This window comes from Ovis canadensis, chromosome 17 (assembly GCF_042477335.2).
Source record: "Ovis canadensis isolate MfBH-ARS-UI-01 breed Bighorn chromosome 17, ARS-UI_OviCan_v2, whole genome shotgun sequence".
Taxonomy (NCBI): domain Eukaryota; kingdom Metazoa; phylum Chordata; class Mammalia; order Artiodactyla; family Bovidae; genus Ovis; species Ovis canadensis.
This window is the reverse complement of record NC_091261.1, coordinates 79,124,726-79,151,083: the sequence shown is the minus strand read 5'-3', so window position 1 is coordinate 79,151,083 and position 26,358 is coordinate 79,124,726. Positions and strand designations below refer to the sequence as shown.

Sequence of the window (26,358 nt, the reverse complement as noted above, 5' to 3'; positions counted from 1 at the left end):
GACAGCAGTCAGGGAGTCACCCCAGATTTCCCAACACGGGGATGGCTTGATAATGCTGCTAAGAGAAGGAACGCAGTCACGAGTGATGAAGAACGCACTGGAGGAGAGAAGGAAGACATAACCCTCACAATCAAAGGGGAGAGGAAGATGAATGAGGATGGGGATGGGGGAGAAATCAGGAGGAGACCCGAGGGCCAGACTGGGGACTGCGCCGCATAAAAAGAAAAGAGCTGGTGCTCTCACCTCTTCCTGATGAGATCGGACAGAGCCCAGATTCCAAAGCTGCACCTTGGATGTGAAAAGCCCACTCCCACGAAAGACTTGCTAAGCAGACAAAGGCACTGGGGAAGCTCTATTCTTAGATACTTCCTTCTCATGCTATGCTGTCCAACAAAGGGGGAGCACACGGAGGACAGAGGAACGGTCCTCTGTGTGGCTTTTGGTCAGGTGAGCTGAGAAGCAGTGCTGCTCTTGTGCAGGCTGCTATTTATGAATTTCGAGAGCTTATTTTTGGCCTGGCTGCCAAACCCCAGGGCTGCCAGTGGGAGACCTGAAGGAACGGGGACTCCACAGGCTCTGTGCCACTCTGGGGCACGCGTGCGGCGTCCACGGGTCATCTGGAATAAACCGGACTTGTGTTGTCACAGCACGGGGGAGAATGCCCCAGACTCCTTCCCATCACGTCCCACCCGGGCTGCGTGAGTTCCTGACATGCTGGCAGGCGATGGTGCCCGGGCCCGGGAGAGGGAACATTAGAGTTTCGTGTCGGGCTGTATGAGGGGAGCCTTTGCTGCCTGGCTTCTGTGAAGGACGAGCATCTCGGGACCTTTTAGCACGCCAAGTGTGCGGACGTGCCGTAAACAGACTTTTATGAAATTAGAGGTGAAAAACTACCGGCGTACCCTACTGCTGCTTTGAGTCACATGGAACTTTCCATTTCAGGGCCTTAAAAAAAAATACCTTAAATGCTCATCTCTTGGGCTACGTGCAAAAAATCTGAAAGCCAGAATGTTTTGAGTTAAGAGGCTCAATCTGTCTCGTCAAGCGTGGCCGAGGGGAGCTCAGCCACGTATTGGCAACTGGGGGCCTGGTGTTCCTATCCTCAGAGCTGCTACATGAGGGAAGGGCAAAAACAGGAAACCGGCTTGGAGGTGGGGGCCTGCAGGCGACCACGTGAGCCATCTCTTACTCACTCCCTCCGCGCTCGGGCCTGGGTGTGCGGGTACCAGCCCGCCGCGGGGCACTGCCTGGGCCTGCATTCCTGGGCCCCGTGTCCTGAGTCTCGGGGCTCGTCCTCTGTGTCTCCCCGGGAACCGCCGGGGGCGTGGCTTCTGCTGGTGTGCCCCACTGCCTGACACAGCTCCCCTGCTCCCTCTGGGTCCCCGCTTCCTGAGGGGGCGCAGAGCTGCCAGAACACACCCCTCCTCCCGCGGCGGTGTTCCTGTGAGGGCTGAATCAGAGCCGGGGCGAAGCTGCTGGCTGGCAGAGAAGCGCCGGATCGTCGCCCTCTTTGTCACTGGCCTTTCGCGCTGCAGTTATGTGTCACGGCAGCTGAGTCACTGCTTGACTAGAACTTCCTTGAGGGCTGAGACTGTACTCGCTCCATCTCTGTTTCCCTCACGAAGCCTGACACCAAGCAGATGCTCGAAAATCCCTTGAAAATTAACCAGGGAGGGGGACTTCCAGTGGTTAGAATCCGCCTGCCAAGGCAGGGGACATGAGTTTGATCCCTGGTCCAGGAACTAAAATTCCTCATGTCTTGGAGCAATTAAGCCCGAGCACTATTGAGCCCGAGCTCTAGAGCCTGGGAGTCGCAACTACTGAGGCCTGAGCGCCCTAAAGCCTGTGCGCCCCAACAAGAGAAGCCACTGCAATGAGAAGCCCTCCCTCCACTGCTAGAGAAAGCCCACACACTGCAACGAAGACCCAGCACTGCCAAAAATAAATCAGCTATTAAATAAAGCGATTTGTAAAACTTAACCATGAGCGCATGAGTGAGGGAATGGACACGGCATTACAGCATTTGGGAAAAGTCCATTCTGTGTCAGTCAGCTCAGCCACTCACTTTCGCAACCCCATGGACTCCTTATCACTATATAGGACCATCCTATACAGTACTACTTGAATTCTGCGTTAGGGTGTTCATCCAAGTTATCTGAAGTTCCTTATTCTTGAATTCTTATAAGCAAGTTAGTCTGATATCCTTGTTTATATCATTGCTGGTATGTATATGTTATTTGTATAGTATATATAATACATACAATTCATGTATGTATCATGGAGATTTGAGTGAGTGAGTACAAGTGTCTCTCAGTCGTGTCTGACTCTTTGCGAGGCCATGGACTATATAATCCATGGAATTCTCCAGGCCAGAATATTGGAGTGGGTAGCCTTTCCCTTTTCCAGGCGTTCTTCCCAACCCAGGGGTCGAACCTAGGCCTCCCGCATTGCAGGTGGATTCTTTACCAGCTGAGCCACAAGGGAAGCCCTATGAAGATTTATGTATATATAAATGCCTGCATCACATTGAATCAAGCTCTGGACGCAGAGAGAGTTTAATAAACACCACATTTAAGAGACAAAGAGAATTCTCACCAGAAATAGAAAGCCAAGGAATAAGAAAGGGTTACTTTCTGGTTTGTTTACAGTTCTCTGGGGCTTAGTCCTGACAAATTGATCTTCCTGGTCTCTTGTTAGTCAGTAGGGAGGGTTTAGTGATACTATTTGAAAACAGGATGCCAATATTGTTCTGTAAATGCTATAAAAATCAACAAGCAAAAACCCAAAGCCTGGGAATTAAAGGATCTTGCTGCTGACAAGGAGCAGGCTGGCCTGGGCTGCTCCGGAAGGAGGAGAGACAGAGAAGGTTCAGCTGGGCTGCCGGGGTGTCTGCTGTGCAGACTCGACCTACCTCCTTGTCGCTATAGGAGATGTTCCGGATTTCGTTCCACGGGAAGGAGATCTTGGGGGTCAGCCTGTTCTCAGGGTCATAAATGTGAAGCCCCAAAGCATCCACTCCGAGCAGCAGCTCTGTGCCCTTTTTATTCTGTAGATTCGACAGAGAACAGCCACCGTCAGCTCCAGCTGAGGCTCAAGGTCTTGCTCAGCTTCCAAAAGAATTGACATAGACTATTACGTGTGACACGTTTCAACAGCTCCTGACAGAAATCACCACTGTCCTCGATCCTGGGGGGGCCTCCAGCCTCCTGCACTGGGGCAGGGGGAGGCAACATGAGACGGTTCTGACGACTGGGGTGTCCCATGGAGGGGGCACTGGGGGCACCCATCACCGCCCCAGGCACCCTGCACCTCTGCCAGCAAGAGGCAACGTGTGAGTGTGCGTGCTCAGTCCTAAGCTGCGTCCAGCTCTTTGCAACCCCATGGATAGGAGCCCGCCAGGCTCCTTTGTCCATGGTATTTTCCAGGCACGAACACTCAGGTGGGTTGCCATTTCCTTCTCCAGGGGATCTTTCAACCCAGGGATCAAATCCTGCACTGGCGGGCGATTCTATATCACTGAGCCACCCGGGAAGTGTCAGCGGCTAAGACAGCAGTAATGGAAATGTTGTTACTGCTAATTACATAGCCGGCTTATCACAGATGTAGAATAAAGACCTGTAGGGTTAAACACCCCTCATGTTAAAAGAAGAGGTGGTTGTACTACCAGAAAGAAAATTCTAAGAGCTGTGATCAGGTGGCTTTATTTTACTTTAAAATGCAGTTTCAATGTGATAAAGCACGTGTTCTGTAGTAAACTGTTAACTGTGGAATCCAGGCAGCGGGTGTACAGAGGTCCTCACTCAAAAGTCTTCCGACTTCCCTGTATGTTGGAAATTTTTTATTGTAAGATATTGGGGAGAAAAAAATATCAAAATGACTTGAAAGTATATTATACTCCAATAAAGCTGTTTGAAAACTTAACTGACAGGTTGCATGCAGGCTATGCCTCTAATGGTAGTCCAGCCAGCACCCAGCATACTGGAGGGCGATGCCCTGGGCCCTCACGTTGCAGACCAGTGCACACCTCCTCGGGTGTGGGCCCCTGCCCTGTGCAGTCTGGCCCTCGAATAGCGGTGGTAGCCAGCTCCCTGCGTCTGACTCCCTTGCTGACAACAAGGAAAAGGAACCAAGACTCCAGGGCAGGAAAACAGGTCGGCAAGCGAAGGACGTGCCCCGACTGTGAGGAGAAGCACCAAGCTAACAGCAGGTGCAGGAGAAAATCTTTTTACTCCATCTAACACCCTGGAGTCAGGTGCGATCACCAAAGCGTGAGGGAGAGTCGTGAGCTCTTCTGCAGGGCTCTTAAAACCACTGCATTAACACAAGTGAGGCTTTGTGCTTTGAAAATCTACATTTTGGAAAACAAGATATTTCATTATGTTTCTAACTTAAATTTTTAGAGGAAAAAAAAAAAATGGATCCCACCCTCTCGTCTCCTATCACGATGACTCCAAGACTTCTAGAGAATAAACAGAGAGAGGCGAGGACTGAAGAAGCCCCTTTTAAATTGTTTCAAGCACACAGCTTCCTTAGATGATGGCAAAATTTCAGGAACATTAACCCTAAGACACTAAAATATTCCTTACCCTCATCTGTCATGCAATATGAGACATACACGCACAGAATAGTATAATGTAGTCTGACTGCTGCTGTAGAATTAGTGCCCCCCAAAAAACTGGTTTTTCTTGTTTTTTTTTTTTTTTTAAGAACTATAAAGATCTAGTTTTCTACAATGTAGGTGGTGGGGCAAGAGACGTTGTATGGACAAAACCACAGAAATGCGTCAAATGAGTCTGCCCTTAAAGAAACCAAATGTTTGGCAAATATAAATCGATAACACTTTACAAATCAACCTTCAGCGTTATCATGGAAAACCTTTTAGGCATCTGTACACTGTACAAAATGACAGGACTTGTCAGTGTGCCTTATTTTATGCAAATAACCCATTAAAGATATGTATTTAGAAAACAAAGTAGAAAGCTATCCCGAGGGTATTTTAAATGTGTTTCAATTTACCTAAATGTAATACAGAATTTTGGAGAAGGAAATGGCAACCCACTCCAGTATTCTTGCCTGGGAAATTCCATGCACAGAGGAGCCTGGCAGGCTCCAGTCCATGGGGTCTCAAAGAGTAGGACATGACTTAGTTATTAAACAACAATAAATACAAAATTTATGGACACTCCAAACAGGAAAGCAAGCCTTAACTGTAATGACTAAGGTGGCCCAGTGCGGATGGTTGTTTTTTTTTTTTTAACTGTCTGCTCATCTACAGTTTGGAACCGGCTATGAAATAGGTCAGCAAATTGTATGAATCCTCTGGAAGGCACTGCATCCAGCAACAGAACCTTGGGAGAAAGATGCTCAGGGTGCTAAAAAAATAAAAATAAAAAAAGATGCTCTCAGGGATGGACGGGGGGCTGAAAACAAATGCTTCTCCAGTGTACAAGCCATGGGTTCCCAGAGGACAGCGGAATATTAATGGTCTGAGTAGAAAACCAATTAGCCTGCCAGGGAGAGTTCCCACCCAAACAAATCAGTAATCTGTAAAAGCAGCTTTACTCTCCTCGTGTCCTGAGGGGAGAAAGTATTTACAGGTGATCCCCATGGGCCCAGATCTCACAGAGCCAGAAATAATCAAATGTTCCACCAGAGCATTCAGACGGCCCCCCCGAGGTTCCACCGACACTTCATTACCTAGCATCTAATTGAAGGCCCAGAATAGAAACTGAGGCTCTCAGACCCTCTCCCCTGCCTCTTCCCTTGTTGGCCACTGAACCGGCCAAGTATCTGCCACCTTGGGACCAGGAAGGACCCATTTTAGCAGTCTGCCCGATTCCGCCTCCATCTACGCCCCAGGAACTCGCAGGGGCTTCCACACACCCGGATTGTGAAGTAGTTCACACCATACATCTCCAGGTCCTGAGCTATCTTTAAATACTCCATCTCCGCTTCGTCCCTGCGAAGAGAAGGAAAGACTCTGTCACTGGAGGGTAGCGGGTGCCAAGCTGAGCCTCGAACCTGCGTGAAGACGTGAGCCCGGCAGCTCCCAGCCCGGCTCTGCCCAACCCTGAGTCTATTAACCACACTGAGGTCAGGCAGAACTTCCCATCCCCGTGAAAACAAGAGAACAGATTCATTAGCGTGTCTCTTGGCTTCAATTTCACGCTTTGCCCTTGGTAAACAGTGACACCCGTCTCAAGTAATTCGAGATGAGCACGTGGTATATCTGCTCCCTCAAATGGATCTGGATGTTCACAATTTCATTTCAGCTGTTGCTTTATCCAACTGCGTGATTTCTTCACCTAGAAGGTTTTGGTAACAAAGCATCTCTGTCTGCAAGCAACCTGAGAGCTCCCTTCCTGATCTGATTCCTTTGGGTGTTGCTGAAAGTTGGGGTGAGAGCAATCCAGCCTGTAGAACCCCAGCCAGGACGCCCACTTCTAAGTTATGAGTCAGACTTAAAGGCAGCTCTTGAAGTAGTGATGACTTGCAAAGAACTCTCAGACAGGTAGAGTGTTGAAACATCTTAAGTCTATGACCTTGCCTTCTTCTCTTCTCCAATCTCAAAATGGCCTCAAATGAATTTTAAAAATTCAACCCCGAGGGGACACCATGGTGGCAAGCTGAAGCAACTTGAAATCCCACATGTATTGTTGACGTACCATTGTTTGGAAGATTGTTTGATGTTATTCGTCACAACAAAAACCAGGAAACAACCCGGCAATCTACATGACTGTCGGCAGCGGGGTGGATAAATGGTGCGTGGGCTATTAACACGTTGGAATAGTACATAGCAAAGAGAAAGAAAGGGGGAGCCACCGCCACAGGCCACAAGCCCACATCGCACAATATGACCCTGAGTGAAAGAAGTGAGGCCCAGATAACAGAAACTGATCACACTCAAATCACCTTTAAGATTGACCACACCAACCCGTGAGTTGTGTGTAGGAGAGTGGTCAGCTCGGGGGAGGAATGAGGGGGGTCACCTGGTGTTTTCACTTGGTAAGAGTCCATCAGGTGTTAAATTTATGACCTGCCCACTTTCTGGTGTACTTTTTTTTAAGAGTTAAAAAAAATGTCATAGGAAGTTGGTTTGAAAAACAGAAAAAAAACATATGTTAAAGGCTAATGAGAAGATGATTAATTCCCAAAGTGATTGGGGAAAAGCTAATGATACTTGAGATACAAAATTTCACCTTTGAGATCACAAAAGTTAGATTGGTAATTGTTGGGGATTGGATGGGGGAGGGAGGTGGGGCCCTTTCATGCTCTGCCCACGGGCATGAAAAGGGGTACAGCCTTTTTGCAGGACGATCTGGGAGGCACCTTTCAAGACACAAAACGCTCACCTCCTTTGACTCAGCAACTCTTTTTCTTCTGAAGGATCTCTCCTCAGAACGACTCATACAAGTACATCATGACGTAAGATTGTACACTGCAGAACATTCCGTGAAACTGAGAAACCTACAGCTACTCCAGACGCCATCAGTCAAGGGATGGACGCAAAAGCTACGGGGCACGCACACAATAGGAAGCTTAAAATGGACCCACATGAGCAGTGAACGTGGCAGGTCTGTACATTCTGGCAGGTCTGTACATCCCGACAGGCGGGAAGTACCCACGCCTCCACGCGCTAGCAAAAGGACACACACAGTACCGGAGCCCGGAGTGGCTGCCAGCGCTCCCTTTTTCTTTGGTGTACTCCGGTACTGCATTTTGTTCAACAAGCACGTCCCAGTTTTGCAGTTCTTTAAAAAAGAAAAAAGAGGCCCACGGGGAAACGTCCATCAGCAAGGAGCAGCCTCACCTGGCTCGGCCTCGGTGCTCCGCGTACCAGGCTGTGATCCTCTCCTCCCACATTTCCGGAGTCATCTGATACAGATTTATTACCTGGTGCGGAAGAGAGCAAAACAAAAAACCCACACACAAAAGAAGTTTGAGTACTGTGCGCCTTTTTGATAATTATGCATCATTTTTACAAAATAGCAAGGCATGTGTGTGTATGTGTGTGTGAGTGTGTGTTAGCCGCTCAGTTGTGTCTGACCCCTTGCGACCCCATGGACTGTAGCCCTCCAGGCTCCTCTGTCCATGGAGTTCTCCAGGCAAGGATACTGGAGTGGGTAGCTATTCCTTTCTCCTGGGGATCTTCCCCACTCAGAGACTGAACCTGAGTTTCCCACATCGCAGGCAGATTCTTTACCATCTGGGCCACCAGGGGGGCCCCAAAAGCCGTACACAGGGGGCCAATCACAGGCAGAGGTGGGTGAGTAAATGAGCATCGTCCGATCTGAGTCACAACTCAGAAGGCTGCACCATTTCTCGGGCTGGCACTGGCCCCTCTCTCCTGGGCCATGCAGCCCAGAGGCAGGACCTTGCTCAGAAGCAGGACTCCCTGGCCTGAGAGCTGCCTTTGACTCTTACAGAAGCCATCAGGGGCGCAGGTCAAACCAGGGGAAAGGGGGGAGCAGGCCTTTATCACACATGACAGGTGAGTGGAGCTAGAGAATCAAAAGTGGCTAAAGAGAGGGCAGGCCTGCTTCTGTGGATAATCAACCAGACCAAAGACACCAGGGATTAAAAGCTACAGTGCCCACCCATCTACCTGCCCCCTGTAGCTACAAACAGCTCACTCTGCTGGGCTGAACTCAGGTGGCTCCATGCCCCTCCCTGGGAACCAGTGCTGCTCACCTACCTTTACAAAAAGGACCAACTACAGGCCACGCTTGTTCTAATAACCCCAAAGGAATTCCACAAATCTTTACTCAAGACTGATGACAAAACACTTATGAAAACATTCTCAATACGGCCATCCTGTATTTCTGCAGGTCCTTTGGTTATGTCTTCCCAAACGGGAATTTTAACGTCTTACCCTTTTTGGAAGCAATTCCTCTTGGGCCAGAAAGCCCCGCTTGTGAACAGAGGGGTCGTAGTCGCCGTACTGGAAGAAGAGAAGGTGAACGAGGGATTGAGATTCTAGAGACAACTGCGTTTCTGAACGGGTCGACTCGGCCTCCGTCCCTCCCAGCTCCCGGGAAGCAACGCAATTCTGATGACAAGTCAAGATTTCAGCCTCGCTAGTTTGTTATCCTCGGATGAAGATACAAAGCTGATTGTATCTGTGAACAGAGTTGCATAATCCCATACGGGATGGATGGGTGACGTGCTAATAAGACTGTGACATTTGTAGAGAAATGGGGCTACACTTTCTAACTCCTGAAGGAAGCCAAACGAAACACAACTGGGTGTGAGATGTGATTAGCATCGGGTGATAAGAGTCTTACCTACACATGCTTCTAAGTGGCTGGGAATTGGAGCCAAGTGCTAGATGGGAGCTAGGGACAGTGCTGGCAATATTTTTAATAGCTTTCACTCGAGGCTCTGAAAAATGCTTTGGAAAAATCTGATGCCAACACTGTCATCCTTACCGTACAGACAATAAAAAAATAAATAAATAAAAGGTTAACTGATTTTCCTAAATTTGCAGAAGAGAATCACTAGGAGGGCCAGAAATCGGCCCTGCATTTTCATGTACCCACAGGGGACAATAACTTGGAACTTCCTGATTTCAAACCAATTATCTCTTTCTTTCCTGGAAAGTTAGTCTGACCAGGAAATAACCAGAAATGAAGGAGTTATTTTTAACAAGAAACTAACCACAAAATATATAGAACACCAAACCCTGTCTCTTGTCAATTAGCATTCAGTGGTTTTCCTCTTGATCCAAAATGACAAAGCTCAGTATTTTAGTATAATCTTCTATAAATATTTATGCTTTTCACTACCAACACTGGCAAAAAAAAAAAATGTTTGGCAGTTGGCTCTACATCCCACCACAATGGATCCGGACATGGCCCACCCCTCTCATTCCCAAGAATCTCAAGTTTAGATTTCTGGTGTGTTTTTCAATTGACACTCATGGGATTGAAAAGAGATGTTTATCATCAACTGGAAATCACGCCTTCATCCCATATCACTCTTTTGTAAAAGCCCCAAGGATCAATATCTCTTAGGAATTTCATAATTATCTTGCAAATAGAAGAATTGTACTGCATTGTTTTTTCAGTTTAAAAAAAAATTCAATCTCAGCCCCTTCACTTCTTAGCAGTGACCTTGGACATTTTGTGTCCCAGTTTTCTCATCTGTAAAATGGGGATAATAACAGTACATATCTCACAGGACTCCCCTGGGGGATCAAATGGAATACCCATAAATTTTTTTTTAAACTATGACTAACACACAGCATTCAACACAACCTCATGTCAAAAGATAAAAACTCAGGTCATGCCACCTCTCCAAGCCTGCTTCCAAATTGTCAAAGGAGAGCGTTGGTCTTGGAGGGCTCTGAAGGGGCACTCTGGACTGTCCCGAGGCCTCGAGTGGGGAACCTTTGGAAGCAAGGGTCAGAATAGTGCCTGCCTCCTGGGTGTGTGTGTGTGTGTGTGTGTGTGTGTGGTGTGTGTGTGTGTGTGTGTGTGTGTGTGTGTCAAGGATGAAGAGTCAAGGAAGCACGGTGCCCGGCTCATAAGGCATCAGGTGTCACTGTCATGCCCTGTGTTATTTATAAAGACGCTGGTCACTCTTGGCTTCTCTGATTTTTGGAGGGACAGAATGATAAAGCCCTCGCTGCACTTGCAAACCTCTCTGAGTGCTTCTGCAAGCAGATATGCAAAGTGAGAGCTATAAATTCAGGTTCCAAAGGCTTGCGAGAGTAATGACCCACATTATCATACTGAGCTCCCAGCTACGGCACTGATCAAATAATCAAACGTTACATCTGAGCACCGGGGAGGTGGCAGGGACGCTGCTGAAGGAACTTCTCCCCTGGACTAATTCCACTTCGGACATTAAAGCCACCTTGAGGTATGGGTCTGCTCTTAAATGTCTTTAAAACAAAACAAAAGAAGAAGATCCTCAAGTTGTGGCAGCTGGTGAATATAAAGGAGAGTCACACCACCCTATGGATGCAGACAGCTGTTCCCCCGTCTTTCATGTACAGAGGCTCCCTGGTAAAACAAGCAGGAGTGAATCTGCTGGGAAGCTATAATGAGGCTTGGGATTCAGGCCTCTGCACCTGCATGGGCCTTGACCTAATTTTATATTCATAATTGGTGTTCTTGCATTAAAAGAACCCCCTAAATTATAGAAGCTCCTGGCCCCACAAAACCTGGGTCCACCCCTGATATAAACCAGTGGAATTTAAATTCAAGAAGGGAGTTCACCGGCCTCCTGGGAGGAAAAGCGAACAGAGCAGCAGAGATGTTCTAGGCTCGCAAGGGGAAAGGACGGGGTGGCTGGCTGTTTAATGAATTTTAAGGACATGTCAAGAGATGGTGTCAAGTGGGCGTAAAAACCCAAGCACAGAGTAGATAGCACACGCAGGGAAGACCCAGGACGCTCGGGGTGATGTTGTCCACGCTTAGGGAAGGGAGAGAGGAATCGGTTCACGTTGAGACCAAATTAAATTTTAAGAAACCAATTTGCCAGTGAATGATGAGGGAAGTCAAGAGTTTAATGATATGTGGATCTTTGCATCTTAAACTTCTCTCCCAGAACCTTTTCGTTTTCATTAGTTTCATTTTACCACCTCTGGCCACTTGTGAGAAGTTTAGAGCTTTGAGGTAGCCTCCTGGCCCCCCATCCCTGACTTCAGAGTTTAAAAAGAAAATGTTTCTGTTGCTATAAATAGCATGTTTCCATCCCTAATGTATGGTTTAAAGAGAGTCTGAAGGTACCCGCTTTTCACTGGGGTAAACTGTGACAGGTTTATTCACAACAAAAGAAATGAGAAAAAAAGAAAGGAGTCCACCTTTTAAAGGACTCTCAGAGTCACTTCTTAAACAGAAACCCATACTTTCCTCTGCTTATATATATGAAAAATGAGACCAAACGATCTGAATAGGATTTCACAAAACACAAAGGTCTAATCAATGCATATATAGACTAAGTAGTCAGATCCCTACCACACACCAGTCACTAAATTCCAGATGGATTAAAGACTTAAACTTATAAACAGAAATCCATAAAAACATCAGGATAAAATACTGAAGAACATATTAAGGTTGGTGTATATTAAGGTTGATGAAATCATTTGAAATCAAAAGTCACTGAAAACATGAAAAGGACGGACAAGACTGACATGTAAAAAAAGATAAAAGATTAATATTCATAATATATGGAGCTCCTGTAAATCAATTGCTGTTCAGTCGCTCAGTCGTGTCTGACTCTTTGCAACCCCATAGACTGCAGCATACCGGGCTTCCCTGTTCTTCACTGTCTCCTGGAGTTTGCTCAAAGTCATGTCCATTGAGTTGATGACTTAGGGACCAAACAACAAGCCCCAGTGCTATGCAGTACAAACCTGTTGTTTCAGCTCAGTCCAGTCGCTCAGTCGTGTCTGACTCTGAGACCCCATGGACTGCAGCGCACCAGGCTTCCCTGTCCATCACCAGCTCCTGGACCTTGCTCAAACTCATCTCCATCGAGTCAGTGATGACATCCAACCATCTCATTCTCTGTCATCCCCTTCTCCTGCTTTCAATCTTTCCCAGCATCAGGGTCTTTTGCAATGAGTCAGCTCTTCACATCAGGTGGCCAAAGTATTGGAGCTTCAACATCAGTCCTGCCAATGAATATTCAGGACTGACTTCCTTTAGGATTGACTGATTTGATATCCTTGCAGTCCAAGGGACTCTCAAGAGTCTTCTCCAACATCACAGTTCAAAAGCATCAATTCTTTGGCAATTTCATGGGTTTGAAATATTTCCATGTGTGTGCGTGTGCTAAGTCACTTTGGTCATGTCTGACTCTTTGCAACCCTATGGACCATGGCCCGCCAGGCTCCTCTGTTCATGGGATTCAGTTCAGTTCAGTTCAGTTCAGTCATGTCCAGCTCTTTGCGACCCCATGAACTGCAGCATGCCAGGCCTCCCTGTCCATTACCAACTCCTGGCATTCACCCAAACTCATGTCCATCAAGTTGGTGATGCCATCCAGTCATCTCATCCTTTGTTGTCCCCTTCTCTTCCTGCCCCCAATCCCTCCCAGTATCAGGGTCTTTTCCAGTGAGTCAACTCTTCCCATGAGGTGGCCAAAGTATCGGAGTTTCAGCTTCAGCATCAGTCCTTCCAATGAACACCCAGGACTGATCTCCTTTAGAATGGACTGGTTGGATCTCCTTGCAGTCCAAGGGACTCTCAAGTGTCTTCTCCAATACCACAGTTCAAAAGCATCAATTCTTTAGCACTCAGCTTTCTTCACAGTCCAACTCTCACATCCATACATGACTACTGGAAAAACCATAGCCTTGACTAGACGGACCTTTGTTGGCAAAGTAATGTCTCTGCTTTTGAATATACTATCTAGGTTGGTCATAACTTCCCTTCCAAGGACTAAGCGTCTTTTAATTTCATGGCTGCAATCACCATCTGCAGTGATTTTGGAGCCCCCCACAATAAAGTCAGCCACTGTTTCCCCATCTACTTGCCATGAAGTGATGGGATCGGATGCCATGATCTTCGTTTTCTGAATGTTGAGCTTTAAGCCTGAAGTGGGTTGCCATGCCCTGCTCCAGGGGATCTTCCTGACCCAGAGGTCAAACCCTCGGTTTTTAGGTCTCCTGCATTCCCAGGAGTGCAGTAGTCTCACCCGAGTTACTGGTGAGACTGAGCGCTTTTCGTATTTACAGGTTCTTCTCCTGGTCTATAAACTGCCTGCTGTTCATACCCTGTGCTCCCATTGTCCTGCTGTCTTTTTTCTTAGAAACTTATGAGTTCTTTATATTCAAGGATGTGCCTGGAATTCTACTTCTAGAGATGTACCTTAAGGGGAAAAAGCTTTAGCACATATACACAAGGAAGCACATAAAGAGTTTTCAGTAAAACACTACTTATAATAGGGAAACAGCAGAAAGTAAACCTGCCTCATCCTCAGGAGGATGGAAAAATAAATTAGGTTTATTCATCAACGGCTACCATACAGCAGTTAGAATCACTGAACTACATCTACAACGTCCAACATGACATATCTCAAAATCAACACTGAGAGAGAGAAAATACCCATTTGTAAAATGATAAGTCCCTCCAAAAGGGAGATATGCAGAGGACAGCACCACTTATATCAAATTTTCCCTTCTGAATATTTTTTTTCCTAGATATTTTTTATTTCTAAAAACCTTACTATTATTTCGGCTGTGCTGGGTCTTCATTGCTACCCACAGGCTTTCTCTAGTTGCAGCAAACAGGGGCTACTCTCCAGCTGCGATGCACGGACACGCTTCTCTTGTTGAGAAGCACAGGTGCTAGGCATAAGGGCTCCATTAGTTGGGGCCCGAAGGGCTCGAGAGCTCAGGCTCAGCAACTGTGGCACACCCGCCCAGCTGCTCCTTGGCACGTGGAATCCTGCCAGACCACGGATTGCACCCGTGCCCCCTGCACTGGCCCCCTACCTGGACATCTTAGAGTCAGCCTCCTCCCACCCAGCTGAGCACTGCCCAAGGTGTGAAGCCCACAGTCTTGTCTAGATGGCCACCGCAGCCTTCTACCAGGTCTCCTTGCTTCCAGACTGGTATTCCTCCATTCTGTCCTGCACACAGCCACCAAAGAAAGGATCTGTCTAAATATAAACCCTTCCCTGGCTCTGCATCACCCACAGGGTGAAGTTAAGACTCTTTCTGATCTGATCCCAGACCTCTCCAGCCTCAACTCTTACACTCGCTCTGCCTACACTTTACAGACACCCAACTTCTGAGTCGCCTTTTGGCGCTCTGCCCCTGATTGACATCAGAGCGCACTGAGAAACAACAAGCCTCCTCTCCCTCCCACCAGCCCTTCCTCTCTCCGAGCATTAGGAATCTGCTGGCCAGCCCTGCAAGTCTGGGGAATTATATACCATTCCCTCTCCAAGCCATTTTTAATAAGAACACATTTTCAAACTGTCAATATGAAATCCAACAGGTGGCTTAAAACATTGCAAGATGGTTTGGTACATCACATGACTAGGCCAAAAAAAAAAAAACCCAAAACAAAACCAGCCCATATTTTTAATTGAAATATAACCTAAACTCCAACTATGAAATATGGTTCTTGTTAACTGAACCATGTGATTAATTTTTGTATTTATGCTTTAAGGGTAATTGTTTCTTTATGCTTTAGAATGAACTGTGTCTGTATCAGCTGAACAGCTGAAACACTGTAATGAATACATTAGTGCATAATTACATCCCATGTGTTAATGCACTCAAATTCACTTTCCCCACCACACTTTTACAGTTCCTGTCTGTCTCAGAAAGGTTGTGGGAAAGAAGAAATGGAAGGAACAGGTACAATTTATTGAAAAGTTTGGAGGGGTGTGACCAGATAAATGAACCTGGGGTTTAGTGAAAGGGGTGGACCGGTGTGGGACCCAGAGACTCCTCTCATGGTATGAGCAAAAGCTAAGTGAGGCAATCAGACTCTAGGGTTCTCATCCTGGCTCCATTCTCTAGCTCCCTTTTCCTTCGAATCCTGTCCATCAGGAAGTGGGCTATAGGGGGACTTCCCTGGTGGACCAGTGGTAAGACTTTGCCTTCCAATGCAGGGGGCACGGGTTTGATCCCTGGTCAGCGAGCTAAGTAAGATACCACATGCTTCTTGGGCAAAAAAAAAAAATAAATAAAAAACAGAACATAAACAACAGAAGCAGTACTGTAACAAATTCAATAAAGACTTAAAAAATGGTATATACATTAAAAAAAAAAACCTCAAAAAAATAGTGGGCTATAAATTCCAATTAAAGCAGAATTAACATCAAGTATTGTGAGACAAATTATTAACCTTTCCTGATCCTTAGCTTCCGGAAAAGACTCCTCTGAGGAATCTCAAGAAATATTTATGTTATAACACTGTGTAAAACGGTAAAATGCTACAGACGTATAAGATCGGATCAACGTGACCACCAGAGGCACCCTACTCACAGCAACAGCTGTCCTAGAAACTGGAAGTATGGTCCAATAATCCTTAGCTTCCCAAATGCAGACTCGAAACCATAGATCACCTTTGTTTGTACGACTGTGACAATTTACTCCGGGAAAAACAGCTAGAACACGCTTCTCCATGTGAACCACACATGATGTCTGTGCATCACTTTCATCTCTAAATTAGGAGGATCCAAATCAGGAGGGCTTTCCTACAGTGAAACCTGTTTAAGCAAACATCTGCTGGTTCCCTGAAAAGTTATTTTTTTTCCACAAGTAGCCTTTGAATTTGCACCCCCCCCCTGCCGCCGCAGTTTGTGCAAAGACAGTGTGGCCTTTGAGAACTGAAGTCCTTCAGAGGGAGGTGGTATCCTTGGGAGCCTGGGCCTCCTCTTGGCTGGGGAGAAAGCGGGCGGGAGAGGAGCTCGGTTCCAGGCCAGGAAGTGCTCGGATTTAATGAAAGTGACAACAACTGCTTCATCACTGTCAGGGAGCTACTGATTGAAAGGACATGTTTTTTTCCCCTGTTATTAATATTCTTAATCAAAGCAGAAAAGGAAGCATATGTTTTAGTTGAATCCAGGCCCATTCTGTTTTCTCAATTACTCATTTGTCAGGGCAGCGGGACAGGCAAGGCACAAGATGCAACCCCAAGGCCGCGGGCTCTGCCCTGAGCTTTACCCAAGGTTGCCCAAACGACCTTGAACAAACCATGAGGGCAGAGATGCTCGCTTCGTGTCTGTATCCATGACAGAGTCAACAGCCTCCTCTCTGGCCAGCAAATACTCAGCAAATATTAGACAAGTCATCCAGCGACCCAGATGCTTCTGTTGGTGTGACGAACAAGTACAGACCCTTTTCTCCTTCAAACAGTGGGCCAGTTTTTTTCCTTCCGGGCTTTGATCTGAAATTATCTTAAGCTCCCCTTAAAAAGTGGGCTAAGAAGTTGACGGTCTTATTAATTTCTGGAAATTAGTTTCAGGGAAATGGCTTTATGGAGACCTCTAATTAAAAAAGAAAAATGATAACTGAAAAGATTGTGCAAAATCACAAAGCTAACGAAAGTGACCCAGTTCTGAGGTCATCTTCCCATGCTGTAGTGAAAGGGGGTAGTGAAGGGACCAAGGGAAAAAGGCATGTAGGGGGGAAACGATGCGGGGAAGGGATAGTTAGGGAGTTTGGGATGGACATGTACACACATCTGTATTTTAAATGGATAACCAATAAGGTCCTGGTGTGCACAGCAAGGAACTCTACTCAATGTCAACAGGCAGCCTCGATGGAAGGGCGTTTGGGGGAGAATGGATACATGTGTATGTATGCCTAAGTCCCTTTGCATTTCAGGTATTCATCTGAAACTATCACAACATTGTTAATTAGCTATATTCCAGGTAAGCTAAAAAGCTGAAAAAAAAAAAAAAAAAGAAAGCAAGTGGCATGTGACTAAAGCAGGAAACCTGAGGGGCATGAAGCATCCTGGGTAGACCCTACGTTCATCTTATAAAAACAGAGCGGATAGGAACACAGCTCCCTGCCCCACCAGTCCCAAACTGCAGCCATTTCTCTAAAAGACTCTCAGGTCACCAGACAGCTCAGCTGGGCTCAGTGGGCCCGAGGGCCTGCAGTGCCCACCATAAGCAGAGCCAGCATGCCCGTCGGGGGGCATGAAACAGAACATTCTCTAGGGTGTGGTCCTGACATACAGGGTTGCTGGTCCTCAGAAGAAGATTTTGCAGTGAGCACCTGGGCCTTTCTGACCTCACGGCCACGTCTGGCCAAAACTGGAGATGATAAACTCATTTTTCCCAGTTAATGAAAAGAGAGGTTGGCGCGGCGAATATAATTAACCATGTGTTCAAACAGGATTACACAGAAAATTCATCAAGCTGTACACTTATCATTGGTAGGCACACACACACACACACACACTCTCTCACAAGATGGTACACAAGTGAGACAGTGAGAGTGGTCCCCAAGCCCACACATCCCAGAGCATCCCGCTTTCCAGGGGAAGTCTCTCTGAAGCCCAGAGAGTCCAGAGAAGTGGATGTCTGGTATGATCCTGTGACATGCATTAACACTCAGAAAGAATGCTTGCATCTTCTCTGAGCCTACCTTGGCCTGGACGGCGTAAGAAGCCAGGAGCACAGACGCCTCGGGAGGGCAGTAGATTTTTTCATCCAAGATCTGCTTCTTCACCTGCAGGGGCGACAGGGGAGGCGTGACAACGTGCATGCGGAGGAGGGCCGTGAGGACGGCTCACAGCCGGTACCGCTGGGTGTTCTAACGAGCCCTGCCACACCTGCCTGTAATGATTTTCTGACAAAGGGTATGATTTAAAAAAATTTTTTTAATGCTGCTGACAAGTCGGGAGTTCAGCCCTGAGAAGTTACTGGTAAGATAGCTAGGCATTAAAAAAAAAAACAAAACCCTATCTTATCTCTTCTGTTCACGATCAAATGCTGAAGAAGAAAACAGTCTTTGCAGTGGTTAAGAAAGAGACTGACTGGGCTGTGACGGAGGAGAGCTGTGAACTTGAGGGGGTGTCAGGAACAGGCCAAGACTGCAGCCTTGGCCCCTGCTGAGCACACGTACAACCAGACCAAATGGAGTCTGTTTTTTGAAGTCTTAACACGAGCCCAAAGTCAGCGAGGCCACTGAGTTATGACTGCAGGGAGAAAACCATCGCTTTCAATATGCCTGCTCTAAGGAAAAAGGAAGCAATAAAAGCTTGATCGATTAAACCTTTAAGTCCACGTGAGGTCCAGGAAATATAATTCTTAAGCCATAATGTTGAATTAACATATCTCATGGCATTTAATTTCTTAGCCTGGTGGGGTGGGGGGATGTTCCAGACAGAGAGGCAGGAGGGCCTCCTCAAGTGGGGGCAGGTTGAAATAAACACAACAGGAAAGCCAACTCTCCTTCACAGACGTCAACAGTCACCAGATTCATAAAAGTAGTAAATTTTGCCTTACTCAGCCATGAGAGCACTCCTGCATTTCAGTGGGAGGGTAAATTGAGCCAAAGTCAAATGGAGAGTAGGCACTGCTTCCAAGAAAGCCATCTCTATAAGGCCGGGACGTTCTGGGGCCGAGAAGGTCATTGTGTGGCTTCATTTAAAGCAGGGCAACTCTAACTCTTGGGTTTTTAAGCCACACTACAGAAAAGCTGAGAGGGCTTCCCTTTGACATGAGAATGTTGTAGCGCGAATATATATACATATGCATATATATATATATATATATATATATATATATATATACACACTTTTTTTGGGGGGTAAGCTTGGTTGTTTTATTGTTCGGTTGCTAAACCATGTCTGACTCTTTGCAACCACATGGACTGTAGCCTGCTGGGCTCCTCTGTCCGTGGGATTTCCCAGGCAAGAATACTGGAGTGGGTTGCCGTTTCCTTCTCCAGGGGATCTTCCCCACCCAGGGATCGAACCAGCATCTCCTCTACTGGCAGGTGGATTCTTTACCATTGAGACACCCGGAAAGCCCTGTAGGAGGACTGGGTGATAGCCTATATGCCTGCTTCTGGGAAAAGTGAAAGTGAAGTCGCTCAGCCGTGTCCAACTCTTTACGACCCCATGGACTGTAGCCTACCAGGCTCCTCTGTCCATGGGATTTTCCAGGCAACACTGGAGTGGGCTGCCATTTCCCTCTCCAGATCTCCCCGACCCAGGGACTGAACCTGGTCTCCCGCACTGCAGGCAGACACTTCACCGTCCCAGCCCCCAGGGACTCACACAGCTAATGCCCCTGCAGGGCTTTTTCCGTCACTGATCTCCCAGAGCCCGGCACCGACCACGAGGGACTTCCCTGGTGGTCTAGCAGTTAAGACTCTGAGGTTCCACTGCAGGGGGTATAAGTTCGACTCCTGGTTGGGGAACTAAGATGCCAAATACCTCAAGATACAGCAAAAAACAAACAAATAAAAACTAACCCTGAAACTGGGGAAACACTCTGACCAAGCAGTAGGAACACAAACAAAACTGGCAGCGTTCCCGCCCTCACTCCAGTCCCCTGTTGCCCCTCCAGAAGGCCAACTCCAGCGGTCTCTGCACCTCTAATTATGGAATAACTTATGGGATGGCCACCGTGCACTCAGTGAGCCTTGCCTTAAAGAGGCTCACAATCTAAAGGGGGAGTAAGTGGGAAATAAGACAACCTAGACTAAGAGTGGCTTGAAGCCTGATGAATCTCAAGTGTTAGTGGAACGCTGAAGCCCCACCTTCATGAGAGTGAATTTTGAACTTTTTGAAGAACTGCTGTTTGCAGGACTCTCTGTTCAGACTTCCGGGGCAACTACCTAGTACTTTCAAGTCAGTGGGGAAGAAAATGGGATCCCTCTCCAAAGAGATGGATCTAGTGAGGGAGCCGCTACCGGCATGGGTTCTTTCGCCATCACACTTCTGCAGTTTCATCTGATACCAATTCTCATCGCTCAAGCACAGTTCTGTCCTGAAGCTTGTTTTTTCATTACAGAACCAGAGGGACTGGCTTTCCAGAGAAAGAGTTTTCAGGATGTGGAGGCATGTGTGGTCGACACAGAGGGGTCAGTCCAGACTGCCTCTGTGGCCATGCCTCTGAGAGGGGGGGTACTTTTAGGATCGGGGGGTAGCATGGAAAGGGGTACCTGCAGGAAGAATAAGTGTTGTGTGATCTCCTGAACCAGCTCTTCCTCGGCATTCTCGGGATAAAATTTGGCCAGGAAGTGAAAGGTGACCGGCTCTTCCTTTGAGACATCGTGATCCAGCACCTGTGGGATCACGGAGCGAAAAGAAAACAAGCTGGGTTGGCCCCTCTCCCTCCTGGGGCCACCATCAAAGAACCTTCTGCAGGGAGTGTATAAACATCCTTCTCCCTTCTAAATTCGTCACATTCCCCAAGGGTTGTGATTCTACAGTTTGAAGCATTCACAGAGCCACCTATAACAGGAGGTGGTGTTCACTCACATGGCGTCTCTGAACCAAATGAATCGATTCCCCCAAGTGGCGAGTGGAGCTAAGAATATTAAGGCACCAATGTTTTCAAGGCTGCAGAAATAGCTAACAACTAGAAACTTATAACCTGAGGGTCTTGGGCACCATCCTTTACGGTCGGCCGAAGGTTCTTTAATTTTCTCAAGTCATGGAAGCTTCCTTTACTGTTTGGTCTGGCTGCCTACCTCCAGCATTTAAGTCCACGGTGGAATGGAGCTTAGAGATAACAAACTAGATCTCTGTCGAATCATCTCATCATTAACTGAGCAACGAGAGGTGAAACCTGTCCATCAGGGCAACCCTGTGTTTCAAGGAACCTCTAGAGGGGCCCCCATGAACTACTTGAGCACCGCCAGTAAACCACGCGGCCTTTAATCTTCTAACAATTCCATCCACCCACTGGAAAGCCTGAGCCATCTGCTCTCCAGAATGAATTTCATCTCAGGACATAAACATACCATGTGACAGGCTACAAGGCTCCATTAACATGTGTCATGATTTATTTCTTTTGAGCAGCAGGCTCCATGGCTCCTGAGGCCCCCCAATCTAATATCCATTTGGCCGACACTCAGGTACGACTGCAAATTTACTTTGCCGAGAGCCATAAAATGATACCGGTGGTTCTGCTGCCTTTGGTGGGTAACCTTCCAGGCTCCTACCCAAATTCCTGGCCTCGGTGCCTGAGAAATTAAAAATAAACCTGATCGGGGATGTTCATGATCGTTGGGAATTTCCACGTGAAATTTATAACCGGCAGCCATCCCAATGTGAAGAGCCGGATTTACGTTCGTAAACACAATTTGAACACTTGGGTTCAGCGTCAAGCTGGTGAAAGACAGAAGGCCTGCACTGCTTATCATGCCAAGTAGTAGATAATAAGATGGGGTAGGCAATTGAAGGGGGGGGTAATCTGCGGTAAGAATTCGACACTGACTCACTCTGAGATTCGGGGGTCTTTTAGGAGTTACTGACAAATGCGGAGATGCTCTCAGCATCTCCGCAGTTAGGTGGGCAGGTAAGTAGGTGACAGTGTCTCTGTGTGCATATAAGAACCCACGCAGAGGGCAGTTCCCCGAGGCAATATCCATTTCTGAGCCACATTAGAACTGCTGGGAGCCCAGACTCCTCCGCCAGGCCTCAGATGCCCCAGGAAACATGCGAACAAAAAAGACATTCTTCTTTCACCGTAGGGACCAGGCACTCTTTATTCCTTAGATCATGGTAATGAGTAAATTGAGTTGGGCCATGGTGCTTCTCAAAAAGACTCGAAAAAAATTCCCTAAAGAACATGAGCCCTGAGAAAATCTTTCAAAGACATAAACTGTGGGGAAAAAAATAAAAGATAATACAATAGTAATTTTTATTCACAAAGCCTGACTCCTGGCTCAGGCTACTGAATGGCATAAAGCCTGGAGCAACCAGGTGACATCCGATGACAAACGAGGAAGCCAGGAATGGTGGCAGGTCAGTCCTGGGGGATTCTTCGGGCCTGGAGAGCAGAGGAGGGGCCTCCCCAGACCCACGTCCCACGTGACTTCCTCTGCGACCCGGCCCCCTCTCTACTGTGCACCCGTAATGTTCCATGATGAGCAACAAGCTGGACACACACCCAGGGGAATTTGGGGCCCACGCCAGCCCCACTAGTGTCATCGGGGTCCAGGCCCACCTTCTTGTCCATCTTGAGCCAGGCCACGGTGTCCTTGATTGTGTACTGCAGGCCAAAGAACCAGGTTTCGCGAAGCCCCAGGGTCCGGCACACCAAGTCAAACAGGTCCTTCCCCTTCCACTTCATCTGCAAGGGAAGAAACCCACAGGGAAAGCTGGCTGAGCCTGAGTTGCAGTCTACTCACAGGAAAAACTCTTTCCTCTGTGCCCCCCGCTCTCAGGTTCCGAAAGGTGGGGAACAACGCTGAGATGGCTGATGAGCACAGAATTCCTAAATAATTGTGAAGCTTCCTACACAAAACCATGAGTGGGAAAATACCAATTAGAGCTTAATGGCTTAATCGCTGCAAAGCATACACAATACCTCCCTTGGACAGTTCCTTTCAGATCTTAATATCCCCAAAGCTGCTAATTTTGGAAAGCTGGTAAATAGCATCCGCATTTAGGAGAGTCGAGCTTCTCCAGTTAACCCGGGGTGAGCTCCCAGGGACATCCATTTCCTCGAGATTTTACTGTCGATCTTTTTAATAACGACTCTGCCCTTTGATAGAAGGCTAGCTTTTTAAAATGTAAAGACAAGTTTTACTAGCTATTTTTAAAAGCAATATAGGGGAGGAAGTTATAATCAAAGTCACAAATCAGGAGGAAAAGGCACCATCAGAGACCAGCCAGCAAAACCACAGTCTCTTAACGATGTGTTAACGGAGGCTGGAGGGGAAGGGGTCCCACCTATAGTCACACAGCAATTTCACAGGAAACCCAGGGGACAAACAGACAGGAATACACTGCCATGTGCTAATTCTACAGCGTCCCCTTCAGAAGGACCTGAAGCAATGGCTGCTAAACCCTTTTTCTCTGCTCTTCAATCTTATGGCTGGAAAAGCAGGTTCAATATCATACTAGGGGAAGAGAATGCCCAGCAGCTTAGTAAATGTTGCCACCTTGTGGCTCTCCAGTTATATCACCCAGGATGCTCCCACATTACTCCTTAGCAGCCCATCGCCCAGACCCCAGCGGCCCCCAAGTATCAGGTGGACATTCGAATGGACACCCAGGTACACAGATGAGCGTAAGCCATACCACAGAGACCAAGGTCACAGACGGTGGATTCAAATACTACGAGGTCACCAAACATCAGAAGAGCAAGGACACCAACCTTCAGAGGGGCGTCCGTTCTTCTCCTGCCCTCATAAGAGAAATCTCCACCCAAGGTCCCGGCACATTCCAGATGTATGATGAAAAAGCACTGGGGAAAATTTCGGGTTCAGAGACCTCTTATAAAAGAAGGGAAAAAAGGAAAAAACAAGCAAGACCTCTAAGATTCGATTCGTTTCTGCTAAGACCTGACTCTACAGAGGGCTTTTCAAGCAGGATTTTTCTATTTTTAATGTGTGTGAGCGGACAGTGTGTTCCCTACGAGGAACTCAACGGGGAAGCCCATCCTGGCCTGTTCCATCAACATCAACAGAGCAAAGGAGCAGCCTACATGGAAGGACACCAAAGGCTGCAGCACAGGGCCTTTCCTGGTAGTCCAGTGGTTAAGAATCAACCTTGAAATGCAGGGGATGTGGGTTCGAGCCCTGGTCCAGGAACTAAGATCCCACACGCCACAAAGCAACTGAGCCCGTCGCAATAACAAAAGATCCCACTTGCCGCAAATACGGGCTGATGCAGCCAGATCAATAAATACTCAGCAGACAAGGGGTGGAGATTCGGGTTGGCTTCTGTCCCTCACGGGGGCCATTTCTCCAAATGTCTCTCTAACTCTGCCCCTGTCCCGCTTCTGGGACCTCAGTGGGGCCCCAGCGCCACCCCAGAGGTGGAGGTCTTTACTAGTAATGCTTGTTGGCACATCTGTGTCCCAGCCTGACTCCAGGACAAAGGGCTTTTTAATTCACGGCAGGTTTTTCTAATTCCTACCGGCAGACTTCACCGAAGAAATGTTATTTTGGAAAACTAGGAGCTTCAGAACGCCGATGATCCTCTTGTCCGTATTTTAAGCCGGCATATAGTATATAAATTATAAATGACTACCTTGCTACCAGATAATGTAACGCTTAAGAGCAGACATTAACTTGGAGAAGTGAAATACCCAGCAGCCCAGAAGATCAAGGTAAAGGCTCCCCATCCGCCATAACTCACGGCCGTGGCAGGGAGGGCTCTGGCAGGCAGGGGCTGTCTGCTGGGAGGTGTGCGGTGCGTCCTAACTCCCACCTGGATTTCCTGACTTGGGTGCTTAAATTCTCAAACACAATCTCCTATCAAGGCAGTTTTCCTGTATTCCTTTCTACTTCTTTGTTTCCGAAATGCAAAACTATCTGTTGAAGGCAAAGATTGCCTTTGTTCCCATGGGGCTTGCAATGAAGTGTGTGTGTGTGGGGAGGGGTGATTCTCACACCGACTCAATGCCTGTCTTGGATTTTCAACTTCGACTCTAAGAACTGTAGGATGTCAAATGGAAACGAGTCTGAGTCATTAATTACCTACTGCAGACCTGTCCCCTTCTTGTATAAATAAGGAGACCTTCCTTGGCAGCCTGCTACAGCAGACACTGGCCGTTTCCTTGATGGTCTAAGGTAGGCAACCCCCCCCCCACCCCATCGCCTCTTTTTCTTCTCTGTGGGGTTTCCTGTTGGCTTTCTATCAACACTCCCCAGCCATCTTTTCCAGTAAGTGACTGGGGTCTTAACACTCTTCTCCCACCTTAAAATAAAACCTGTTCTTGGAAGGGCCCAATATTATTCCTTTATAGCTCAAGGTAAATTAAAGTCTCTGCTTCCTCTTATCTAATCTTTTTTTTTTTTTGGTTGCACCACGCGGCTCATGGTTTCTCAGCTCTTGGACCTGGGATTGAACCTAGGCCATGGCAGCGAAAGCCCAGAATCCTAACCTAACTAGGCCACCAGCGAACCCCCTGTCCTCTGAGCTGATCTTTCAGCAGGCACCACAGAGCACATTATATGTGTCCAACAACATTAGACACGCGAAATGCTGGAGGCATGTTCCCCGCCAGAGACTCAAGCAGGGACCCACGTGGGGAAAAGCTTTAAAGAACAGAGGAGAATTAGTTAAAGGAGAAAAGGAGATACGTCTTAAAACAAACAAACGTCCCGATCTCTACAAAGAAATGCAGGTCATCTGGCAGAAGTGAGACAAGACAGCCTGAACTTGCGGGGGTGTGGAGGGGACCACCCAAAGACCTTCAGGCAGACGGATAATAGGATCGGACCTGCATTCTAGAATGCACACTGACAACATGGTGGAGAACGGGTTGGAGCAAGTGTGAGTCTCTCAGTCGTGTCTGACTCTTTTCAGACCCCATAGACTATAGCCCAGCAGGCTCCTCTGTCCATGGGATTCTCCAAGCAAGAACATTGGAGTGGATCGCCATTCCCTTCTCTGGGGGATCTTCCCGAACCAGGGATCGAACCTGGGTTTCCTGCATTGCAGGCAGAGTCTTTACTGTCTGAGCCACCAGGGAAGCCCAGAGGAGACTGGAATCAAGAAAGCCAGAAGGGAGGACAACTCCCACCTAGAGGAAGGCAAGTGGGAAGGAGAGGAAGGCTGAGAACTGGAGAAGCATTGAGAGAAACACCTGAATTTCTGGGTTTGAGCATCAGGTGGTTCCAGGAAAGGAGGGCTGGAAGATGGGAGAAGTAGGAGCAGCCAATTTTGAGCGAAACAGATGAGTAATTAAGTTCTAGACAAAGTAAGCTCAACTAAGGTGCCCGAGGAAACCAGGTAGAGGTGT

The 26,358-nt window shown here is 47.4% G+C and overlaps 1 protein-coding gene across 7 annotated transcripts in view; it reads right to left on the bottom strand.

Moving 5' to 3' along the window:
* Positions 1–26,358, bottom strand: part of NF2 (NF2, moesin-ezrin-radixin like (MERLIN) tumor suppressor) — a 71,165-nt gene that overhangs the window by 24,873 nt on the left and 19,934 nt on the right. For 6 of the 7 annotated variants that reach the window (XM_069557235.1, XM_069557233.1, XM_069557239.1 and 3 more), the window contains exons 2-8: positions 22,609–22,734; positions 20,597–20,719; positions 18,068–18,151; positions 8,873–8,941; positions 7,811–7,893; positions 5,884–5,959; positions 2,912–3,046 (exon numbers count right to left, since the gene is read on the bottom strand). In XM_069557235.1, coding sequence (XP_069413336.1) covers positions 2,912–3,046; positions 5,884–5,959; positions 7,811–7,893; positions 8,873–8,941; positions 18,068–18,151; positions 20,597–20,719; positions 22,609–22,734 — 696 coding nt within the window. Of the gene's footprint in view, positions 1–2,911; positions 3,047–5,883; positions 5,960–7,810; positions 7,894–8,872; positions 8,942–18,067; positions 18,152–20,596; positions 20,720–22,608; positions 22,735–23,763; positions 23,880–26,358 lie in introns of those variants that run through there. The other variant, XM_069557237.1, reaches the window with a different exon arrangement.